We start from the raw sequence: 24814 nt of genomic DNA, 5'->3' as shown, positions 1-24814 counted from the left end.
GCCGAGGTCTCAGCCGCCAGGAGTCATGCGGCTGCTGCAGAATTCCGGTCTCTCTTTCAGAGTTGTTGTTGGGGTTGTCTTTTGGCAACCTGACATGGTCAAACAAACAAGCAAGTACAGGCATGGACAGCAAAGCTCCCAGGGGTGGGAATTTGGGCTTTTGCCTAAGTTACTCTATAAAGCACCTTGTGCATCAGAGCCACAAAATGGCCTGGGCCAGGCTGCCTGCTCAGGATTCCCACCCCACCCCCCATCCACACACACTCAGGGTGTCACCCCTCCACCACCCGAATTTTGGCGGGTGGGTCTGTGTGACACCTATGCTGTGGGATGCTGGGGTCCATGTGGGGGAGGAGTATTTTTGTCAGAACCAATTTTTATGAGGATCCCCTCCCCCCAAAAAAGATTGCTGGTTGTTGAGAATCCTGCATTGCAGGGGGTTGGACTAGATGACCCTCAGGGTCTCCTCCAACTCTACGATGCTATGTTAGGCTGGGCCTCCTTACAAAGCTTAGGCTGTCCATCTGCCAGGGTGGGTAGGGCCCTTGCAGCAGGCAGTTCTTGAAGCTGGCTTTCTCCCACATTCTGCAACCATCTGAGCATCACTGGGTAGGGCTGAGAATGCCCACCCTCCTCCTGCCTGACACCCTAGAGAGCTGCTGCCAGATAGTGTCAACAGCACTATGCTAGACGGACCCAGTGGTTTGGCCCTCCATTGCTTCAGGAGCAGTGCGAAGGATATGGGGTACAAGGAGAAGCCCAAGGGCCCCACTCCTCTCCTCATTGCCTGAAATGTTAGAACTCCCTAACACTCCATAAACAGGTACACTTAAATCAATAACTCTGCATCTTAAGGAAAATGTGAATTGTGTAGGGTTATGTAACTTTTAGGACTCTCCCATCAGTACTTTACGGAGCTCGTCATTTCAAACATCGATTCTAATTCAATACTTTTTTTGCACACAAATTATTGTTTGTCACACTTGCTTTCTTTTTTAAAGTGTGTTTCAAAGCCCCTTGAGGAAATCTGGAACCATCCTTCCCCCACAAAATCATGCAACCATCAGAAACTGGGCAAAATAGCAGTAATAATAATAATAAGCAGATCTATGCAAATGTTTCCCATTTATACACATTGCAGAATTCCAGCTTTCCTTGGTACAGAGTTTTGGTTTAACTTGGTGTGGCATTTTGATTTCCCCTTCTTAACCTGCACCCACCCTGGGGGGTTTTTTAGAACAGATTGTACACAAACCTGTCTATAATATTCACTTTCCTATTTAATCTCCTGCCTTCCACACACTGACTAATTTGGGGGTTGTTTTAACAGAATTCTTTCCTCTTTCTGCCTTCCTTTTTCTTCTCTCTCTTCGTCTTCTTCTTCTTCTTCTTCTTCTTCTTCTTTTTCTTTTTCTTTCTTTTGGCAACTTATTATTTTTAAAAAAGGACACCACCCCCATCCAGAGCAATTGATTTACCTGCCCCCGACCTCACGAAACGGACACGCCACCATTTTCAGCTCCGATTAATCAATCTCCTGCCAATCTGGACAAAACAACATTCCCTCCCTTTGAGGTCAGGTCCCTCCATTCGGAGCAGCAGCTCTCCTTCAGTCAACCTCGCCCTCCCCCACCCCACTGCCCAGGAGAAAGTCCAGCAGGGAGTCAGGCTGTTGTTGTTGCTGGAACTCCTGAGCTGGGCTCAAACCTTTAGCCTCTATTGTTTTGGTCCCCAAGCCAGGCCAAGGCCTGTTACACAGCCAAAAACACCCCCACCTTAGTCGCAGCACGAGGGGCTCTCCTTTAAGCACACACCCCCCGCCATCAGCAGCTGTGATCCAGGTGTCGACTGCCGCCCGATGCCCACTGCCAGACGCACAAGGGTGGGGTTGTGGCGCACGCAGGATCTCTCCTCCAGCCCAGGGGGTGTGCGCACTATACCACGCTTTCCTCCAGCTCGTCCGCATTGAGGAAGGGTCCGAGGTGCTTGCCGTCGCCCTCGGAGGCCGCGCACTGAGCCAGCATCCCGTGCACCGACTGGCTGCGCTTGGTCCACATGAAGCTGAGGCGCTTGGCGTAGCTGTAGCAGGAGCTGGAGGAGACGTCTCCCATGTCCAGGGAGTTGCTGCGCTTGGTCTTGGCGGGGGTGCTTGGGGGCCCCCACGCTGCTCCCCCCACCCTGTCTCCCGTCCTGCGCTCAGGCTGAGCAGCCTTGGCCCGCACCCGCCGGTGCTTGGGGCCCCGCTCCTTGGGGGGCGTTCGCAGGGGGAGCAGGCCGTTGGGGTGCCCACCGTTGGTCTGCGAGTAGACGTTGGTGACCTTGGGCAAGCTGCCGTGGGCACTGCCACACACCTTGTACTTCACCATCATGACCACGGTGAAGACCAGCAAGGTGACCACAATGATGCCCCCTACGATCACCGTCAGGGTCCCACCCAGGAAGTGAGCGTGCAGCGAGTGGCAGTCTGGGTAGGCCTCCCGCGTGGCAAACTGGGCACATCCCAAAAGGTGCGTGGCTGCCAGGGAGGTGGCCGCGTCGTCAAAGATGGCCAAGACGCACAGGTCATAATCCACGCTGGGCACCAGGTGCTTGAGGTGGAAATGCCGGCTGGTGGCAGGGATGATCCTGCGGAGAGGGGGAGAGAAGGTGTCAGTAGGCATCTCAGAAGGGCATGAGAAGTACCTTTGCTGGATCAGAAAGGTACAGCATCCTGTTCTCCCATTGGCCAACCAGATGCCCCAATGAGAAGCCCGCAAGCAGAACCTGAGCACAGAAGCAAATCTCCCATCCTGTGGTTTCCAGCAGCTGGTATTCAAAAGCATTGCTGGCTGCAATCGTGGAGGCAGAGCATAGCCATTGTGGCTAGGAGCTCTCAATAGCCTTTTTCTCCATGAATTAGCCAAACACTCTGTTAAAGCTACCCAATCTCTTGAGCTACCAGGCCGTTATTGCCACCTCGTCATTCCCTTCTGCAGCTTTTTTGCAAGTGAAACTCAGTATTCTTCCCTCCAGTCTGTATGGAATATGTCAAACTGCCTCACCAAAGCCACCTGGCTAAATTTAGCTCTTGCAGGTCTGCAACTAACTAAGGAACAGGAAAAAGAGATTGGGAATAAATGGACAGCTCGCACCCGAGGAATGTAGAAAAACAGGGTCCTCCCCCACCAAGGGTCTCAATATTGGGACTTCGGCTTTTTCACTTGTTCCTGAAAGTATTAGCAGTAAGAAGTGAGCCAAGTTTGCTAATGACACCAAAGTGCTCAGAGGACACAGAATGATTGGGAGAGCTCCCAAGAACAACTCTCCACACTGGGAATATGGGCATTAAGATGATAGATGCAATTCAGCGTAAGTACAAAAGCAAGGAAAACCTTAATGTTTGCATTCATCTGCCTGCAAGGGCACAGGAGCAGGTGGATTGGCAGGCCATAGGAGGTTCCTAGATCTTCCCAGACCTGGGATGCAGCCTGGCTTTCAGTAGAGCAGGAACTCCAGTCTGGTGTAGCCAGGGCCCCCCTAACAAGACATTTTGTTGCCTGAGGCTGAGGGACAAGAAGGCTTCTCCTTTCCCCATTCCACTTACAGGAGCCAGCAGGATGTTATTTCAACACTAGTGACCCGATAGCCTCCTCCCCTGTCCTGGTGGCAACAGACTAGCTAAGGGTGGCCAGTAGAGGGCGTGTCAGGCGCACATCTCTCTCCTCCCGCAGATGGAAATGGTTGGAACTTGGGGACAGCAAGAAGATGGCCCCACAGGAACTGCTGCCCAAGGCAACCACCTCACTGCCTGTCCTTAGAGCCAGATGAACGGAAGCAGCATTGAAGGCTCAGTTGATCCTCTGGCCTGGCCTCAACAGGCAAGTCAAAAGGCAGCCTTCCCAAACCGGCAACCTCCAGATCTTTTGCACAGCCATATCACACTGGCGCTGGTGTGAGTTATTGCCCTAAACATCCAGAGGGCACCAGGTTGGGCAAAGTTGTCCTACTTCCCCAGGTTTCCCTGGCATGAATTCCACCCTGAATGGATGGCAGAGGCAAGGCGAGTGACTGCAGGGCTATCAATGGCTATCAGCCATGATGGCTCTGCTCTACCTCCGCAATCAGAAGCAGTAATGCTTCTGAGGACCAGTTGCAGGAAACTGCAGGGAGGGAGAGGGCTCTTGAGCTCATGTCCTTCCCACGGGCATCTGGCTGGCCACAGTGAGATGCTGGACTAGATGGGCCACTGGCATGATCTAGCAGCCACTCTCTTCTTCTTACACTCTTATGTCATCTTCATTTTTAAAGTGAATGGAACCTGGGGAAAATGTCCTAGTCTGTCTCCTCCTTGCACCCAAATGCACATCAGTGTGCTGTGGCAGATCTAGGCTTGAGCCCTGGGGGGGAGGATCCAGCTGTCAGGGCTCAGAGTGCCACAAGGGTGTACTCAGGCCCCAGCTGCTGCCAAAACCAGATCCGGGGGGCAGTGGGGGGGACGTGCAGGAGAGGGTGCTCAGGGGACTTTGGGAGGGGGGGAAGGAGAGCCAAGCTGTTGCTCCACAGGGAGCACAACCTGAGGAGAAAGCACTGAATGTTGGTGCCTGTTGCAAATCTGTGTGTGGTCATTTTGCTTCTCAGGAATGCATATTTGTGCATGTCGTAGAATTGTAGGCTAGGGCAGAATCCCCAGGGTTCATCTGGTCCAACCCCCTATGGGTAAAAAACCTGTGGCGGTTAAGGCTACCCTGCCTCAGACTTCAAAACCAGCATTTCTCAAAACCATTTTGCCCTCCACCTCTAAACTCCATTCACCTTCCCACTTCCCACCTCCAGCCCCCCGGATCCATCACCAACCTCCCCCACCCCACCCCACCCCACCCTGCTTACAAGCAGAGACCCTGGGATGCATCAGGAGGCAGTTATTTTCTCAAGGTGGCCTATGTGGTTTAATCCCCACAACAACCCTGTGAGGTAGGTTAGGCTGAGAGACAGTGATTGAGCTCAAGGACCCACCCTGGTACTCTAACCACTATGCCACACTGACTCTTACATTGCAGCAGTGGCACTCTCTTACATCGTGAGGGCAGAGAGCATTCTGGGAGGTGATTCTTGGGGGTGCTGTGCCCAGGAAGTCGCATAGACTGGCCCCTGCCATCCATGCCTTAGCAACCTCAAGATCAGACTACTGTAATACAGTCAACATGGGGCAGCCGTTGAAGACACGGTGATGGGACTGCTGCTGTCTTTCCTTGCTTGTAGGATTCTTTTCCTAAGGCCTCTGGCTGACCTCTGTGGAAAGCAGAGTACAGTACTGGGTTGTCTTGAGCCACCTCTGTTTGATGCAGCAGCCAGGCTCTGTTCGCTTTCCCCATCTCTCAGTGTTTGCCTGCATACAGGCTCCTAATCTTGTCAGTGTTGTAATTGATTTGTTTCAGTGACAAGAGTCTTGAGGCTGTGGCCTTTGTCACTAGTTACGCTTCACAGACACACAAACATACTTGCTAAAGTACATTCAAATCCAGATTAGATCACCAAATCAACCATTGTGAGGAACCAGGGAGGATGCAAGCCCTGGAACAAACATCCCAATAAAATCGTCTTGCAGAGCAAACTAGTTTTAATAATAACTTATGATTTCAGGTTACCTGGAAGACCCTTTAGGGTCTCTTAGAAATCTAGGGAAATTCTCCTTCTGACACTGCACCCTACAGAATATCATAGGGTGGTGACCCAAAAAGGGGCATTTTCCATCATTGCCCCTATACTATGAATGGCCTTCCCTCTGCCACATGTGACGCAACAGCCACCAGCTGCTTCAGAGGTCTTGTAAACAACCCTTTTTGTCCAGGCTTTCGCTGACGCAACAGATTAGACCCTGATTTATGTATTTGAATCCCCTGCATTCCTGTTCTATTTCTTGTTCTTTGCTTTCATGCTGCTGTTTTATTGGTTTTAGGTTGCATTTTTGTTTTAACGATGCTGTTTGTTCTTGTACACCACTTAGAGGGTTTTTTTAAAAAAATAATTAAGTGGTTTATAAATGCTTTTAAATAAATAAAATAGCTAGCATTACCTAGAAAATTGCTGGTTTAAATCAGTTCATTTCAATCAAGTCTCCCAGTATGGAATTCATATATTTCCCGACAAGTGTGTGTACTAATTGGTTTCTGCAATAATTAAATGCATTGTTTTGCAACTAAATAAGACCTTGGAGCACAATGCAGAACTTTTGTCCAAACAGCCTTCTGTGCTGCAGACATAGGCCAGCTAAGCAGACAAGTTTGTGCTGGGCTGTCTGTGTACCCAAGCAATGAACACCATTTATTTAAAAGTTAAGAGTGCAGCCCTGCTTGGAAGTAGCTCCTATGAATAAAGTGGGGCATATTTCTGAGTAAACATGCATAAAAGTTGGACTGTGAGTTCCCAGGAACAAAAGACAGTGGACTTCAAATGGCCTCATGCTTTTGGATGAAAATGGGGTGCAGCCTCCAATCCGGGCGGGTGGGGGATCTCTGTTTCCCACCTCCTGTACAGCTGAGCCAGGTGGCATAGGAAGCTGCCTTATATACAGAGTCAGGCCACTGGTCCACATATCTTCAGTATTCTATGCACTGACTGGCAGTGGCTGTCCAGGATTTCCATGCACGGGGTCTTTTCCAGCCCTGCCAGGAGATGCCCTTGAGGATTGAACCTGGAGCATGTACAGCAGATGCTCTTTGTCATGCGTCTTGGGCATTGAGCTGTTCACAACCCATGTATATTTCATGCTGCCTGTAACTGCCCAGGCTCACATCTCCCCAGGGTCCCGTTAGCATTGCTTCCTGCCCTAACACTCTCCTGACTTCCCTGACCACATGAAGTGACTTTAAAAAGAGGGATTGTCGGAGGAAGGCCAGAGGGAGGAGGTATGGTGGTGTTGCTGGAACTGGTTGAAAATGAAGATCTCAGAGCAGATCAGCAACCCTCTCTTTTCACAGTTTTGCTTCCTGTTTTTAAAGCAGGACTTAATTCCAGCAGGTTCACTCCCGAGAAACCGGTTATCAGCCTCTGGAAATGTGAAATGGCCTCTTGCAGCCTTCCGTGACCCTGGCCTGTTGAAACGTGTGTGCCAAGGTGTTGCTATTAGTAAATAAAACCCTTAAGAACTTGGGACCAATTTGCCTTACCTGGTATGCACCCACTCGACTACTTCAGTCAGCAGAACTGGCAGTGTTATAGGTGCCACATAATACTGTTCCACATTTGTAAGAGCTCAATCTTTTAGTGTGGCAGAATCTACACTTTGGAACTCCCTGCGTATTGATTGTGTAGACAATCCTGAGCTCCATGGAGCAACAGTCTGGCTCTGTATGAGGCAGCTTCCTGTGCTGTGGGCAACAACCTTGGTTAGCTACTAATCTTAAAGAGGGCTAGGGATGTCAGCTCTGGCTATGGAAAATCACTCCAGAGTGGCTCAGGTGACAGGATGAGCAGCATCCAGAGGCTTGGATGAATTTCTGTCCCTGCTACTCTGAGCCAGTCTCTGCTGCTCTTCACCTGGGAAAGGAGCAAAAGAGGAAGGACCACAGAAGAGAGCCTGGCTGCTGGATCAGACCAGAGGCCAGCATCCTGTTCCCACAGTGACCATCCTGATGCCTCTCCTGGGAAGCTCACACAAGGAGGATCTGAGCCCAGCAGTGAGCAGCTGGAGTTCACAATAATCCAGGAGGCTGGCTTCATGAGGGTCTTGGGAGAACAAAATTATAATTTGAAGTGCCAGAAACCTCTTGCTCGCAGACGGAAACAGTAAAATATTGGTCCCTGAGCCCACCTGGCAGCCAGTGAAGGAGAAAGCAGCTGAGAGGCATAACGAGAGTTCCTTGGGATCACGGTCCCACGCAGCACGGTCGCAAACACCTTACCTGTAAATGAGAGTGTCATCCACGGTGCAGTTGTACTGGATCTGGTACATCCAGGCGGCGTAGGCCGATTTGTCAGCCACCCACCGCACCAGCGCTGAGCTGGCCGTCACGTCGGATACCTCCACCCTTTTCTCGAAGCCCCCCTCGCTGGCGTTGGCCGATGTCTTGGCCGAAGTGGCAATGTCAGAGGAGCCCGGGTCCTGCTGTAGCACGGTGATGCTGCCGTTCCCCCGGTGAGGCAAGGGGATGATTTTGAGGTCCACGGTGGCCGTGGACTCCCCTGCAGCGTTGATGGCAATGCAGGTGTAGGCCCCGTCGTCCCGGATGGTGGTCACCAAGATGTCCAACGTGCCATTGCGGAAGGACATGGTCCGGGAGGAGTTGGACATGATTTTGTCATCAGGGGAGACCCAGTGGATGACTGGCTCGGGGTCCCCAATGGCCCGGCACCTCAGGGTGGCCCGTTGGCCCTCCAAGATCCAGAGCTTGTGGGTGTGGCGGGTGATGAGGGGTGGCTCGCAGGTGAATTCCTCCTCGGGAACCGACCAAAAGTAGCGGCCCGCCACCTGCGCAGGGGAGGCGCAGGTCTCCATGTCGTCCTCCCGCACCAGGCGGCGCAGCCACAGCAACTCGCAGTTGCAGTGCAAGGGGTTCCCACCGAAGCTGAGCACAATGGTGGAGGTGTATGGGGTCGGGCTGATGACCCCGACCTGAGAGCGGGCAAAGAGTGGATCGGGGGGCAGCGTGTAAAGGCGGTTGGAGGTCATATCCAAGCGGGAGAGTTTGTAGAGCTCGGCAAAGGCCCCTTCCATGATGAAGTCGATCAGGTTGTGGTCCAGGTTGAGGGTGTGGAGGCAGAGCATCCCCTGGATCCCTTCCCAGGGGACCCGGTGCAGGTTGTTGTAGGACAAATCCAGATCCTCCAGGGTCAACAGGAAGTCGTCAAAGGCGACCACCGAGATGTCCACCAGTTGGTTGTTGTTCAGGATGAGGTGCTGGAGGTTGAGCATCCCACGCAGGGCCTCCTCCTGGATCTGGGTCAGCCGGTTGCCATCCAGGTGGAGCGAGCGGAGGCTCTCCAGGTCGCCGAAGGCAAAGGGACGGATGGTGTCGATGGTGTTTCGCGACAGGGTCAGGTCCACCAGGCCTGTCATGTTCAGGAAGTCGGGTGGCTCCACCACCTGGATGAAGTTGTCGGCCAGCCGCAGCTCCACCGTCCGACGGTCAATGTTGGGCGGGATGAAGAGCAGGCCCTTGTTGGCGCAGAGGGTGCTGAGCGACTCGGAGAGATTCTGGCACACGCAGTGGAAGGGACAGCCCTCGACCTGGGCCAACGCACGTCCCACCATCAGCAGCTGGACCAGCAGCAGCAGCAGGCTTTCCATGGTAGACGGCTTGGCAAGCCCTGGAGAAGGAGGGAATGAAATAAAAGCAGTTACCGGACAGAACATCTCAAGGGCTCATCCACACTTCCACTCGTCCCATGCCTAGAAAGCCTAGATCCAAGCAGTTTCCCACTTGATCTTCACTTTCTGGGCATAGGTCTGGGTGGTTTCCCCCTTGCCATGCTTTTTTCCCGGGGAAAACCCACTCTTTAGCGCTAAATTGGAGCAAACATCAATCCAGAGAAATCCTGAATTGCCATTTGCTCCGATTGAGCGCTAAAGAGCAGCTTTCCCCAGAGAAAAGCAGTAGGACAAGAGGAATTGCGGATAAGCCCTATATATCCGAAGCTGGGTCTCCTCAGTCTTTTCGCAGAAAGCAAGGCTAACTGCAATCTACATCTTTAATAAGTCCTTTCAGACTCATCAGAATGAGATACCGGAAGAATTTAGAAGGGGCTTCTCTGACAAACCGGTACAAAACAGCACTTGTGGAAGAATCCCAGGATAAAACAAGCGCAAAGCCTGAAGCACAAAGACTCATCGCTGTTGAATGGCACAGCTTTATTATGTACGTGACTAAAACTGAAAATAGAGGACTCGCCTCATAAACTCTATTGGTTAACTTGAACTGTTTATCACCTGCCATACAACTAGTAGTTTGGGATCAGAATTTTATTTGACTATTCCTCATGTATTGCCTAAACATTAGCTTCTGGGTTAGCGCAGGATATTTCGTTATTCATATTTATGTTATATGTTGGAAGGATTTAATAAAAAATACATTTTAAACATAAGAATAAAGAAAGAAGGTTGGCTTGATGATGGCATGAGGTGGGAATTTGGGGACTCAGAGAGGACTTCATGTCTGGTGGCAAATTGCTCCCTTTTTTCATTCCTTCATTATAGTCTATTAATCTAATTCTATCTCTTCTCTTTTTTATACATGTTTGTACATGATTGTTTACATTTGTTCTTAATTGCAGAGCGTACTTGCCAGTGCATCAGATTAATTTGGGGCAGGGCCGTAGCTCGTTTGCAGAGCAGGTTCAGTCCCCGGCATCTCAGGGTAGGATTGGGAGGAAACCCTGGCTGAAATCTCAGAGCTACTGCCAGTTAGTGTAGGTGATATTGCACTAGATGGACCAGCAGTCTGACTCGGTAGAAGACAGCCTTCCATTTAAACCAGCCTTTATTTAGAACCATGTGGACCAGAAGCTTTTTAAGATGACAGAGATGATGTGGTGGGTAGAGCATCTGCTATCAACACAGAATATCCTTGTTCAGTGCCTGGCATCTCCAGTTTGGGTTGGGATATGTCTGAAACCCTGGAGAGCCACTGCTAGCCAGTAGAGGCAGTACCATGCTAGCTGGTCCAGCAGGTGGAGGAGGAGAGGGCAGAGGGTGACGAAAGAGCTGAGAGTGCAGGGAGCCTTTTTCCCATCTTCTGGACCTGCTGGGAAATTCAACAAACCTGCTGTACCTAGAACTGGGTGTATGGAGAGTGCAGCTGAATGGGACACAGCTGAGGAAGTACCATCCACTTTTGGCCTGCCCATAAAAAGCAAGTGCAGACTTAGAAATTAGGGTGATGTCTCCTGTTTCCTGGAACTCTTCTCATTGTGTGACTTTCGTGGGTGAGCTGAGAGTTTGTTTGGATCCTGGGCGAGAACCCAGAGGCTGAGAGGGAGGGTGTGTTAGAAGGAAAAGGAATTGATAATAGATTTTTATATATTAGTAACTTTGTTTTAATGTAGCATTTTTATATGTGTTTGTTTTTGCAACTTTTTTTTTAAGTTGCTGTTGTTACTTTAGTTTTTTGCACACCGGTTAGATATTTTTTTAATGCAGGTGATACCTGAACACAGGAAACTCCCCGTTTGCATGTCTTTGGGTCACGCATGACCACACACATGTGCACCGTTTTTGGCAATGAAATGGGGCAGGGTGGGGGCAGAATGGAGCGAGGGCAGGGTGGGGGAATCCCCACTCTTGTACATCCCAGTGACACATGCTGCAGCCTGGAACATAACCCTTGAGTAAGCAGCAAATCCCCTGTATATTAAGCAGTATAGAAATTAAATAATCAAAATAATCAGTGGTTATATCAGTATAAATCAGTATAATCGGTATAAAGCAGCTTCCTACAATTCAGTATATTCCTAATTTTAAACATTTTAAAAACATTATTTTCATTCCCATTTAATACCCCCAACATTCATTTGACACAGCGCTTGTTATTTCAAATCCTCCCAGTCATTAATATATATTTAGATATAGAGAGATGTGAATCTTTTGCACATCCAACCACCATCCATATTTCCATATGCCCACTGAAGAGATAATCAAATAAGAAGGAAAGCCTGAGTAAGGAGAAAAGGAGAGATAGATGGAAAGCAGGGTTTTGGGGGGGAGCACTAGAGGATCTTCATCAAAGCACAAATTATATTGCACAAAAATGTCTGTCACAGATTGATGGATATGCAGCGGCCAGATTACTCACTTCAGCTCTCAAGTTATATTACCCCTGCTTAAAAACAGTTTCAGGCCTAATTCAAGCTGCTCGCATTAGTGTTGAAAGCCCTGGATAACTCAAGTCCCAAATTCCTGAAAGATGGCCTCCTTCCCTATAGACACCCTCGGTGCTGAGATTAGCAGAGGGGGCCAGTCTTGGTTGTTCAACCGCTCTCAGGGATTTGGGCTGCTGGCGTTCCAGGAAAGGGCCTTCTCTGTGGCAGCCCCTAAGTTGTAGAACTGCCTCACCACAGAGATGCTCCTGGGCCCCTTCACTACACAGCTGTTGACTTCTGTGACGTGCACTTTCAGGAACAGCCACCCGCCAATTCCTGTGAGTGTAGTACGTTTTAACTCTTCGCACATCTGGATTTTAAATTATTATAACCTGCTCTGGGATCTGCTGGGAAAAGGCATTTCATAAATTTAATAATAATAATAAGCCGCCTCATTTGCACAGCTGCATCCTACGCCCTGTTTCTTGGTCGTACTAGGGAAAGATTGGATATGGGAACAGCGGACAGAATGTGGGATGCCATCAGGGCAGGATCCAGGGTCACTGTTGCAGAGCCCCACTCAGCAGAAGGGGCACGAGGGGTCAGCAGACACAGGACTTGTGGAAAGGGGAGGCTTGGCACATTTTGAAGTTAATAATGCATCTGGCAGTTAACCAGAAGGTTAGTGGTTTGAGCCCACCAAAGGATGGCTGTGGGCAGGATTCCTGCATTGCAGGGGGTTGAGCTAGATGGCCCGTGGTGTCCCTTCCAACTCGTATGATTCTGTAAAGTAATATATTTTACCATCTAAAGCAGGGGTAGCCTGTGTGGTTTCATAGAGGAGAAGGCTATCTATCAATGGCTGCTAGCTATGATGGCTCTGCTTCCATGGTCAGAGGCAGCAATGCTTCTTGATACCAGTTGCTGGAGTTGACAGAAGGGGAGAGGGCTCTTACGCTCAGATCCCACCTGCACTGTCAGAACAAGATGCTGGCCAAGATGGGCCACTGACCTGATCCCAGCAAGGCTGGATTTTATGTTTTAATGTTCTTAGGCCAAACATCTGGAAACTCCCTAGGTTAGGGAAAGCTGTTCTAGGTGTTAAATCTTAAAAGCTGGGGGAGTTACTTTCTCTGTTTCATGTCAATGCATGCACATCATTTTAGTTTTATCCTATTGATTGATTGATTGATTGATTGATTGATTGCAGTTAAACTCCACCTTTTACTCCAGGGAGCTGGAAGTGGTGGCTCCTCATTTTGTCCTCACAACAACCCTGTGAGGTAGGTTAGCCTGAGAGGCAGGCACTGGCCCAAGGTCTCCCAGTGAGCTTTGTGGCCAAGAAGGGGATTTGAACCCTGGTCTCCTGGGTCCGAGTCTGACACTCTGACCACTACACACCAAGGCAGCATACAATGCAAAGCTACAGCTGCTGGAGTTTATCTTGAACTGCAGAGATATTTTTTGTGGGGGAAGGGAGGGAAACATTCATTCCCTCTAATATACCTTTGTTGTTTGGATTAAGCGCCTTCCTGGCTTTCAGCTGGTGGAAGATGAGCTACACGAGAGTCAATGAGCAGAGCACACAGTGGTTGGTGGGATTAAGACGTCATTGGTCTGAAATGTGGGGGAGGGAGGGGGCTCTTATTTCCATGGTTGAAATGGGAGGGGGGATCTGCTGTGTTCCCACATACCTGCTTGAAAGCCAGCTGCACTAGCTGCTTTCCCAGAACGCAGGTGGCCGAGGGGTCAGGCACACCAGAGGTGACAACTCCAGAGACCTTTTGCAAATTGCCGGCCAGGTGGAGGGATTAAAGGTTCTGTATTGTCTCAGCGCTCAAAAGATGGCAGGGCAGATAAAGCTAAAAGAGACTGAGCGAAAGTATGTGCTCTCTGAGACTTGAACCCTCAACCCTGCTGGGACTCCCCCCCCCCTTCATCTCTTTGTTAACATCTGCAAGGCAAGCAGAAGAGGGAAAGCCAGAGTGTTCATCAGGGTCAAGGCTCAGCCCTGAAACACATTGCAGAGCAATAGAGGGAACCTCTGAGCATAGACAAAGTGATGCTCTGTCCTCTGCTTCAGGTCATCACCCTCCTTAGAAAGCAAGATGGCAGTCGAGTGTGATCAGGTGTGGAGAAACAGGACTAGGTGCCAGGTCATTCATGAGCCAGGCCTCGTAGGTACTGTACTGGGCTTGCGGTTTTCCCACACACATCATCTATCTGGCTGGCCACTGTGAGAAGAGAAGGCTGGACTAGATGGGCCATTGGCCTGATTCAACAGGTTCTTATGAGGAACACCAGTCTGGGCAGGTCATCTCTGTTCCCGAACCCATCTTGGCCAGTGTAGGACACTTGTGCCAGTGTGGCACACACCTCCCAGGCGACACAGAGCTCTTCTTCACATCGCTGGAAGACAGCCCTTCATCATTCAAAAGTTTTCACACTTCCTACGCTTCGAGAAGCCAGACTTATAAGAGATGCTGCACCTATTTTTATTCCTGCCTGCTAGGCGCCCCACGCAGCAACAGCCTCTCGTCTCTGCCTGCTGCGATGCTCAAGAGTCGGTATCTGGCCCTGCAGCAATGCTCTGTGAGATGCCCGGCAGATGTGCAGATTTGGCATCTCCTCCCACCCCTTTTGTGTGTTTCCTCAGTCCTAAGGATAGTTGGAGCCAAGGAGATGCCAGAGGGGTTTGCTGTGGACCTATAAATGTCTATACTTGTGCGCATTTTTGCATAAGAGAAGGGCAGCTTAGATGACGAAGTGTCTCATGCATGCAGCAGCTCATTGATATGTTCCATCTAGCGGTATGCGTGCCTCAACCATCCCAACAAATTACTACCTGTGGAACTCACTGCTCCAAGATGCAGTGTCTTTTAAAGGGGAAGAGATTAAATCCCAAGGAGCTGAAGAGGGCTATCAACAGCTATTTTGTTGCAGAAGTTAGATAGAACCCCCATGTCCAGAGACTGTCTACCTCAGAAGAAGAGTTGCCTTGGGAAAGAGCGAACAGCAGGGGAGGGACTGTTGACTTCATGCCTAGCATATGTGTGCTTGTTTCCTAAACCATATGATGGGCTGTTTGTGGTCAGGATGCTAGACTAGAACAGGGGTCAGCAAACTTTTCCAGCAGGGGGCCAGTCCACTGTCCCTCAGACCTGTGGGGGGCCAGACTATATATTTGGGGTGGGTGAACAAATTCCTATGCCCCATAAAGAACCCAGAGATGCATTTTAAATAAAAGGACGCATTCTACTCGTGTAAAAACATGCTGATTCCTGGACCGTCTGCAGGCCGGATTAAGAAGGCGATTGGGCTGGATCAGAGGTAGAGCATCTGCCTTACATGCAGAAAACCTCCTGTGGTTCAATCCCCAGGTAGGGCTGGCAGAGATCCCTGCCTGAAACCCCGAAGAGCTGCTGCCAGTCAGTGCAGACAGTACTGAGCTAGATGAATCAATGGCCTGATAAAGCATCTTCCTCTGTTGCTATTTAAATTGGTCCTTTATTCAGAACCATGAGGACTAGAATTTTTCTTTTGTAGCTCAGTGGTAGAGCATCCGCCTTGATGCGGTAGGTCCCATGTTCAGTCCACAGTGGCATCTCCAGGTAGAGCTGGCAGAGACTCCCTGGAGAGCCACTGCTGCCAGTCATTGCAGGCAGTACTAGTTTAGATGGACCAGTGGTCTGATTCAGTATAAGGCAGCTTCCTATGTTCCCCTTGCTCTCATGCAGAGGTGGGAGGGGGGACTTTTATTCAGCTAACATATGATGGGAAGGAGTCCTGTCCCTGCCTGAAGCCTGGGAACCAAACCAGAGCAGACAGTTCAACACCAGGCTCAGCAAGAGCCCCCCCCTCCAAATGCATCTGTGTTCTGCCTCCAGTTCTGTAAGGGAACAGGGGCGGACTTGGGTAATATGGCGCCCTGAGCGAGGACAAAATTTGGCACCCCTCACCCTTCAATATTTCTTAGTTTCATAATAACTCATTTTGGTACAGATTCCTTTTTAATGGATCTTCTTAGTAGGAACCCATATAAACATAGGTATTGTTGTTGTTGTTGTTGTTGTTGTTGTTATGTGCCCCCTTGGCTTGGCGCCCTGTACAGGGAGCTGCCCAAGCTGCCCTAAATCCTGTGCTGCTGGGAAAGGAGGGAAGGGCAGGGTCAAGGTGAAAAAGGAAGACTGGAGTGCCACCTAATTTATAACTCCGTTAGAAGAAGAAGAAAATCCCTCTGATTTCCCCAGGCTAGTGAGAATTAAAGGGCATTGTGGAAATGGAGACTGCTGGAAGGTGTTCATGTCTCTGGACGGGGAGGGGTGGTTGGTTGGGGGGAGAAGTCAGCCGCCAAGGTCTTTCTAGCCTCCAGCTCAGAGCAAGGAGCTGGTGTGGTCGCTGTCACTGGCCCCCAGGACTCCTGGGTTCTGCTCCTAGCTCCGGGTTAAGAAATGAAAGCAAAAGGTTAGAGAGAGCCAGGATGGTTGCCTCTGGGGACTGGGCTGTTTGGCAAGAGACTTTTAGGAGATGGTCAGCTGAAGCAATGGAGGCTGAGCAACCTGCACCCCTGCTTCCTCAGCTCAGGGAAGGCAACGTGGTCTAGTGGTTGGAGGGAGTCAGGATGGTGGGGGTAGTGTCTGGGGATCATTGGCAGCTGACAAGTTGCAAGTTTAGGGAAAGGACCATACCTGAGTTCAATACCTGCTGGTGTCTCCAGGGAGAGAAACTCCCTCTCTGAAACCTTAAGAGCTGCTGCCAGCCAGTGTGGACAGTGCTGACCTGACCCTCAGCAGAAGGCAGCTCCCTATGTTCCCATGCTCAGTTTGGCAACCAGAACACCTGAGCTCTTTGTTGCTAGCGCTGGGGTGCCCCCACCCCACCTTGAAATCCAAATCCCAGACATAAATATAGACCTTAGTCTGCGTTTGGAACTGCGCTTGGTTCTGCCTGTCTGTTGATGCAGCAGATGACAAATCTACCTCCATCTCTCCCTCCCTCTCCCCCCCCTTTCTCTCTCTCTCCTCTCCGCCCCCCCCTTCCCCCAGGGCACTCCCTTCTCTGCTCCAGGCTGGAGAGCCTGGCCCTGCCGGGCACAACAGGGCCTCCTAGTGGCAGAGTCAGGAGCAGCCGCTGCCTCTGCGCTGGTGCAGGTGAAAGGTTGCAGATGACCAGAGAAGGGGGGGTTGTTACTAGTGCCACAGGAAGAGGGGGGCAAGTGGCCAGGGCAGGATGCAATTGAGGTGGAATAATTTGAAGCTGGCTGATCCCTTTCACCACCTCCTTCCTGCCACTGAGCATCTGCTTTCCACCACTGGAAGGGCACCCCGCTCTGATTTTAATCAAGATGGAAATACAAAGGTCAGAGAAGAATAAAAGAGGAGTGGGGAGAGGGACCCCCACCATTTCCATCACAATGCAACTTTATGGGTAAGGAAAAGGGTGAGGGGTGAAAGGAGATTCAGTGGGAGAAAAAGAGCTTTCGGAGATCAGATTCCTTTTTCTTTTCTGGAAGCCGTTCCAGGGTTTGTAACAGGCAGAGACAGCTAAAAGGGGGCTCTCCTCCCCCCACCCTCCGAAGACCAGTGCACCCCATTTGTGGTTTTCTCCCCCTCCCCAAAATTAAATAAACACTCTGCAGTCCCCCTCTGCAGGACATTAGTCACTTCACAACCCCCCCCCCCCTCCAGGAGCCATCACTGCCTAACCCAACTTCCCACAAAGCTCAGCTAGACACACACACCCCAACATACAGACACACATCACATTTCTGTCTTCCCCCCCAATCCATTCGCCCCAGATGCCTTTTTACCTTCTGCTCAGTGTCTCAGGGGCCCAGAGAGCAGCCGCGGCCATCCTGCTCCATCTCCCCGCCTCTCTGAGCCCCCAGCCTCTCGCTCAGGCTCTCCTGGCCGGATCGCGGCCCCCAGGTGCCCCTTGAACCCTCTGCTCCTCTGGGTGCCATGGAGGGGGGCCCAACCGCAGTGGAGCCCCCTCGCCTGCACGGCGGCTGGTGCTGCTGCTGCTGCGTGGCAAGCAAAAGTTCAGCGTGGCTGGAGGTGGCATCGGCGACGCAGGCAGCAGAACATCCTTTCCCCCCACCGTCGGTCCCCCCCCCCCAGCCAAAGGAATCAGACTCAGGAAATGCTGCAGCGCTCAGGCAGACATGGGAGAGGGCATCCGTGCCACCCTCAAGATGCCGCTGTTAGTGGAGCTCTCTGTGACTCGGGGTGCTCTCTGCTCCCAGGGTCTCTGCTCTTTGACCCTTTTCGCTCACCAGGACTCAGGCTGGGCCACCTTCCCTTTGACCCTTCCTGGGCTCGGAGGCTGCAGGTCCTCCCAAGGTGGCAGATGCCCAAATCAAATGCCTGGGCTCAGTCTGCTTTGCCCTCCAACTCCTGTGTCCCGGTCACTGTTCCTGGACCTTGAATGCACCCCACTTTCCTTCCAGGCCCCCTTCACCCCTCAGGACTCCTGGGTTCCATGCCACTCAGCTCTCAGTTTCCAGATAAGTCTAGATCCCTTCGATTTCTTCATTCCAAGGTTCTAGATCTCCCAGGACAGGCCCATTCCAGGTTCTACATGGTCCATTTCTGATCTTGATATCTCTCTTGCTTTTCTGGATCTTAGTTCTAGATCCACAGTTCTTGAAGAATCCAGAGGGGGGTTGTTTGTTTGTTTTTTAAAAAAACACCTTACCCCGGAAATTCCAGAATTGAGCTCGTTGGTCCAGCCAAGAGGCTGGGATTCCACCACCCACCCTTTAGCTTCCTGCCCTTCCAGTTGCCCAATCTTTGACAGTTCCAGATTATATCCCAGTTCTGTGCCCTCTGGAGTTCCAGGTTCTAATCCTCCACCCTACTGGATTCCTGGTGGGCAGGCCATTCGGTGCTAGATCTTTTGACTTGGCTTTCAGACCCCGAGAACCTTTGGGGTTGGGACATCTCCAGGGCATTAGATCCTGGATTTCCGTTTGTCCTTCCCTCCTTCTTGAAGCCCGCTGTTTTCTGCCTTTGCAGAACGTGGGATCTAATTCCTGGCGCCTTCAGAGACTCCCAGGGCCCTTCCAGGAACAACGACCTTTTGCACACCCCTTCAGGGCGTCCCCAGATCCTGTTTCTTCTGCAGATCCACCGCCTTTCTTTTCCTCCGGTCCTCCTGGGTCCTCCTCCAAGAGGCTCTTTGTCTCTCTGCCTGCCTTCCTGGCAGTCCGGCAAGGGGCTGGGAGGGGACCAGCCAGCAGTTTGCAAGCAGGGTTCTTTCAGTTTGGCCTCTCCATCAAATCTCTTCCCCCAGACGCCACCCCACCCCTCCGGACTGAAGCAGGCTTAGCTCTCCGGAGCGGACGGCTCCGCTGGGCTTGGCCCCTCCCCTTCCAGCGCCTGAAGCTCCTCCTACCCAAGCTCTGGTTGGGGGGAGGGAGTTGCCTGTGCCTGGTCTTTGAAGCAGCTGGGATGGAGTCTCCCCGCTTCCTTCTCGGGTTGCAGAGGCAGAAAGAGTGATGGAGCACCTTACCCAAGAGCCAGATTTTGGGAAAACCTTTGCCTTTCAGTAACCAGGGCAGGGAGGCAGGCAGCCCCACTGTGTCAGGAAAGGAAATCCGTATTGTTTTCACATCTGATTCCACCCTTTGTGCTTTTAAAAAGAGTGCTCACCTCCTCACACACACATTTTTAAGTCTGGATTTCAGATTACCAGGCAACTTCCCCTCCCCCCCAGGCTGCAACCTACCAGAAGCAGGAGAAGTGGGGGAGGGATCAAAGAGCAGCTGGTACCAAGTTGGTCCTCATCCCGGTTGTCCTGGGAGACCCGTTGCTAGGAAGCGGGATTGCCGGGGGGGGGCACTGGTGGGGGATAACGATGGGGTCCATGTGGAGCAGGATGGAAAGGGGTCCTCATTTTTAGATCTAGGCCGAGGAAGGGGGCTTTTGACTGCGGAAAGGGGAGTCCCACACATTTTAATCTTTGCACCTATTGTTTTCTTTCTTCCTTTAAAGCACACACACAGAGAGAGGCAAACATTACCTTGCTACTCCAAAATGTGGCCAAAAACAAAACAAAATTGCAATCTTGCAAAGTTTCTTTCTAAAGTAAGTCCCCCACCCCTGAAAAATTTCATCCTGTGCGTGGTGACTCAGAAATAAATCCTTCTGTGGAGGAGTTACTCCCAATAAAGAATGGACAGAACTTGGACCGCATGTCCGCTTGGATAGTCACTGAGTCTATCCTAGACACATTTTACTTGGAGTAATTCCCACTGAACTTAATGGAACTTACTTCCAAGCAAGCATGTGCAGGATTGTGCTCTTAGCCATACATGCCATTGGCGAGGTCCTTTTGAACCCCTCTGACAATACTGGTAACTCTTTTTTGTGTGTTTTCAGCCAGTAAGAAGAAATAACATTATGGTGCTATTAAATCTGTGGGTGCCTCCAGATCATTCTCACCGACAATCCCTTTTGGATAACATAAGGCCATATTTGCACCCCAAGGAATTGTGCATCTGCTTTGTATCACTGCTGATATTAGGAAAGTCTTTCCAGGTCTTCTGTATACAGCAGCTTTCCTGGTCGCCACAATGTGACTATAAACTCCATGCAGATGAATAAGCTGGTTGAAAGAGGTTGATCCATCCCTCCTGCCAGTCCCCTTGGCTGAAGGCCAGAGGATGAGGTTGCCAGTGGCTACCAGCCACAAAGGCTATGTTCTCCCTCCACTCAACACTTACTGGGATCCACAAGTGAGGAGAGTGCTGTTGAGCTCAGGTCCTCCTTGAGGGCTTCCCAGAAGAGGCTAGTAGCAATTGATAGTCTCCAGCTCCTCCATGAATTTGCCCAATCCTCTTTCAAAACCATCCAAGTTGGTAGCCATGGCTGCCTCTGGTGGGAGGGAGTTCCATAGTTTAACTATGTGCTGCATGTAGTTATGCTATTATAGAACTCACTCCTGCAGGCCACCAACTTGGATGGCTTTAAAAGGAAGATTGGACAAATTCCTGGAGGAGAAGACTATCAATGGCTACTAGCCATAATGGCTGTGCTCTGCTTCATCAGTTGGAGGCAGGAATGCTTCTGAATATCAGTTGCTAGAGGAAGGGAGAGTGCTCTTGTGCTCAAATCCTGCTGTTGGGCTTCCCCATTGCAGCATCTCTTTGGCCACTGTGAATAGGAAGCTGAACGAGATGGGCCATTGGCCTAATCCAGCAGGCTCTTCATATGTTCTTATGATGCTTCCGTGCACTTTCCCCTCCTCTTGAGTAGTCAACCTTCACCTTTCTGCCTGACTCACCATTCCCTCTGCTCTGGGGTAGGAGTTTTTTTGTGGGGAGGGGATCTGAGAGCCAGCCAGGAGCCCATGATGCTGGAGTTGGTCCTCAAGCAGAGAGATCTGGATCATCTGTTGCCCCCTTGGGGATCACTGACCCTGTGGGGATCTGCCAGAGGGTCCTGCTCCTCCGTCTGAGGAGAGACCTCAGATTGAGCCCTGACAACTCCTGGATTCTTAGGGGAAAGGAGGGCAGAATCTGAGGGAGTGTTGACTAGTGGTTAAGGTAGATAAATCCAAAAATTCCAGGGTTTTTTCAGTCTTTACTTCAGCCTTCCCCAGTTGGGTGCCTTGGTCCTCAATTCCCAGCAGCCCCAGCCAGCACAACCCTCATTTTAATTGAGCTGTGAGTTAAGGGCATTTGTCTGTATTTCAGTCTCTTTTTATCCTGCACTGCTGTGCCCAGGAAGAAAAATGTTGACATTGGGCTTTAATCACCATTACTCACTTGTCCTCGCCTCCAATATTTATTTTACTGCAATTACATCCCATCCTTTCCTCCAAGGAACTCCATGGTGTACATGGTTCTCCCCTTTGTCATTTAATGCCCACCACAATCCAGTGAGGTAGGCTAGGCTGAGAGGCAGCAACTGAGCTCAAAGTCGCCCAGTGAGCTTCATGGCTGAGTGGTGGATTTGAATCCTGGTCTCCAATGACCTTGTCGACGTTCTCACCACTGCGTCACCATTGGCAGGTCATGTTCAGTTGCAACTCCATCCGATGAGCATCAAATAATTTTGACAGGCTGATTTTTATTTTTATTTCCCCCAAAATTTTCTTTCAACCATGTTATAGCTCATAAATCCTCATTTGTTTGTGCAGATCTGCTTCCTCTTTTATGAATCTATTGATCTGGTCTTCTTTTTCTTCTGTTCCGTTGTTTGTATTGCTGAAAAAACATTTCGTGCGAATCAATAGCGTTCAGGTTTTGAAGAAAGAAGGCTGTCTAATTGCAAGTGGCAGCGTCTCCCTCCCTTTTTGAATTATAAACACCCTCACACGTCTTTTCAAGACCTCAAAAGGCATCTGTGCTTGGATTGTGGGAGAGGAGGGGAGGGAAATTTAAATAAAATGGATTATTAACTGAGTAACTGGCCAAACCCCAGATCCATCAGCTAAAAATCATTTTGTTGATTGACCACCTTGGAGAAAAGTCTGCTGATGAGGGAGAGAACAGAGTCCTTTGTTAATCCCCAGAGAGAGACTTAGAATGCAAAGAATTGAGCAGAAATGCTTGAGAATTGAAGCTCTCCAGGAATCTCTAGCAATGCAGACAGTTTCTGATCAGATAATAAGGAATAAGTGCTGCCCCCTTCTGGAAAAGGCTGTCCATACTGCAAAAAGAATGTGTGTGTCTGTCTGTGTGTTTGTGTTTGTGTGTGTGTGTGTGTGTGTGTGTGTGTGTGTGTGTGTGTAACCCATCGTTTCATTTCTGCAGACTTTCCTGCTTTTTCTCCCAATGATCTCAGATGTCAGTGGGAATTCCGCCAAGTTTCTAGGATATCCCTGCTTTTAGGAACTGCAGGCATCCATCAGATGCAATCAGATACGCATCAGATCCAACGTACCCGCATCTGAACTCAAGCATGCAAGATTCCTCTGGTGTGCATGCGTGTGTGCTTAAATCTATGGATTGCCCTTTGAATTAAAATCAATTGTTATGTAGTCAGAAGTATCCAATTCCCACTCACACACTCGGTGCCAATTAACCAAGGAGCAGAAATATAGCTGCACTAGTTGCCATTCCAATATTTTATTCCTCCTCATCTGCAAAGCATAAAGCTTTTAAGTTATTTTGCTTATTCCATTTATAATTTGAATTGTAAGGCTCGCAGTTCGCAGAGCTGTTTCGGAGATAACTTTTCTCTGCGATGCATTTGGAATGACACCCCACCACCGGAACACGTCTCCTCACAGCACTGATGTCTTCCTGGCCACATTTGTAGGAATTTAATTCTGATTAGCCCAAAAACGAATAAGTAACGCTCTCAAGGGATTATGCAGTGCTAAACCTTTTATAGGCTTTCCCCATCAATTCATCATGTCCAAAGTGAAATGCAATGGAAGCCATTTTTCAAAACCATCTAAAACACAACAATAAAATATTATAATGAATGCCATATGCTTTATTACAGTAAATGCAATATGACTTCATTTATTTATATGTATGCTATCATCTGCCTCCTTGGGACATAGGCCAGAATACAAGTCTCCCCTGCCTGTTGTTTGTCTCCCAAATCTAGTATATTGTGCTGATATAGGGAGGCTCCATTTAACTTCAGTGGCTGATAGTCATTCATAGAGCTACCTTCAGTGCAACTAGAGGGCAATGGGGTCATTTGCATTTAGGAATCTGTGGGTCAGGAGGTTGGTTGTAGGGAGTTGTAGCTTCTGGATGTGAGATATTCAAGAAATTTGGGGGAGGTCCACACACACACTTGAAACAGGTAGGGATGAATTCTTAGCTTGAAGAATTTTAGCATAATTTTTTTCACTCCGTTCCATCTGCTACCCTCCGCCAAGGCACAATTGTTTGAGGCTTTGCTTGATCTTTTCCAGACACACTTTTCTCGTCTGTACTGTAAATGGCATCATTTTATAATATTTCCCCTTGCCTTTTCAGTGTATGGACAGTTATGAAGTGCCAACTCCAGCTTCTAAGAGATTTATAAGCTAGGAATGGTTAAGTTCTGTCTCTTCTAAGCTAGTGACAAGGAATAATGCGCATCTCCATAGCTCCTTTCGGTACAGTCTGTGTGAGTTAGCGTCTGAGAAGGAGGTAGTAGGCAGTTTGATCTTGGGGTGCTTCTGAAGCAGCTATTGCCAACTTGGTGCCCTCCAGATGTTTTGCACCACAACCCCAGCTCAGGTTTGATACCAGTAGGACCAGTTGCTGTTTAGGGCCTGTCTCCAAGGGCTGCCGCATATAGCAAGGCAGATCCGGGGGGGGGGGGGGAGCATCCTCAACTCCTCTACAGCTGTTCTTTTGGAGGACAGAGCTATCTCCCCCTCCTAAGCCAGCCTGCTGCCCTCCTGAGAATTGGAGGGACAAACAGTCCCATCGCCTATGTTAAAATAAGATTTAACTGTTTCCGTACATCAAAATTTGAGGGGAGGGAGCAGGAGGCAGTCCATGCCACACCCCAGCAGAAAATAGGATGTCCCTACATAACCTTTGTGTCTCTTCTGCAGTGTTGACTTGTTTTACTGTTTTATTTTATTTATAAATTTTCTAATTTGCTTTTCAACTTTTAAAAAACATACCAGTGATCTCAGCCAGGCATAAAAGCACCCTTGACTTTTGCCTGAGGTCGCCCTGTCACCCTTTGCCTGCATTGACATTGAGTCATATTAGGATTTCCTGGGCTTTCACTATCGGTTTTGGTGTTTTTTGTCCCAGGTTAAAAGGAATTTTTTTTAATGTTCCAGGTTAATAGGAACATTCTTAGGGATCAGGTTTGGAGGTGCCAGTAGATGCAGCGCTTACTTTAGATGCCCAAGTGGCATCTGAGCACAAAGGTTTTCTCCCTTTTTCTTAACACCAGAACTCTTAGAAGCTGATTGTTGGAAGATGCAGGACAGATCAAAGAAAGGACTTCTTCATGAAGCACATAGCTGAACTATGGAACTCCTTCCCACAGGAAGCAGTAATGGCCACCAATCTATATAGCTGTAAAAGGGGATTGAACAAATTAATAGAGGAGAAAGCTGTCAGTGGCTA

General features: G+C 49.8%; 2 protein-coding genes across 11 annotated transcripts in view; one reads left to right on the top strand and one right to left on the bottom strand.

Annotated features, from left to right (window-relative positions):
• The window catches only part of PC (pyruvate carboxylase), a 265178-nt gene that overhangs the window by 216871 nt on the left and 23493 nt on the right, over positions 1–24814 (top strand). The window lies entirely within an intron of this gene.
• LRFN4 (leucine rich repeat and fibronectin type III domain containing 4) lies at positions 1109–19443 on the bottom strand. The gene is made up of 3 exons (XM_080985901.1): positions 17582–19443; positions 7881–9285; positions 1109–2625 (listed from the first exon to the last, which is right to left on the bottom strand). The coding sequence occupies exons 2-3, from the start codon at positions 9263–9265 to the stop codon at positions 1935–1937; spliced, it is 2076 nt and encodes a 691-aa protein (XP_080842027.1). The 5' UTR covers positions 9266–9285; positions 17582–19443; the 3' UTR covers positions 1109–1934.

The sequence above is a fragment of the Podarcis pityusensis genome (assembly GCF_964106645.2).
Source record: "Podarcis pityusensis genome assembly, chromosome: 16".
NCBI classification, from domain to species: Eukaryota; Metazoa; Chordata; class Lepidosauria; order Squamata; family Lacertidae; genus Podarcis; species Podarcis pityusensis.
Note: the sequence above shows the minus strand (reverse complement) of the source record. Positions and strands in the feature narration are given on the sequence as shown.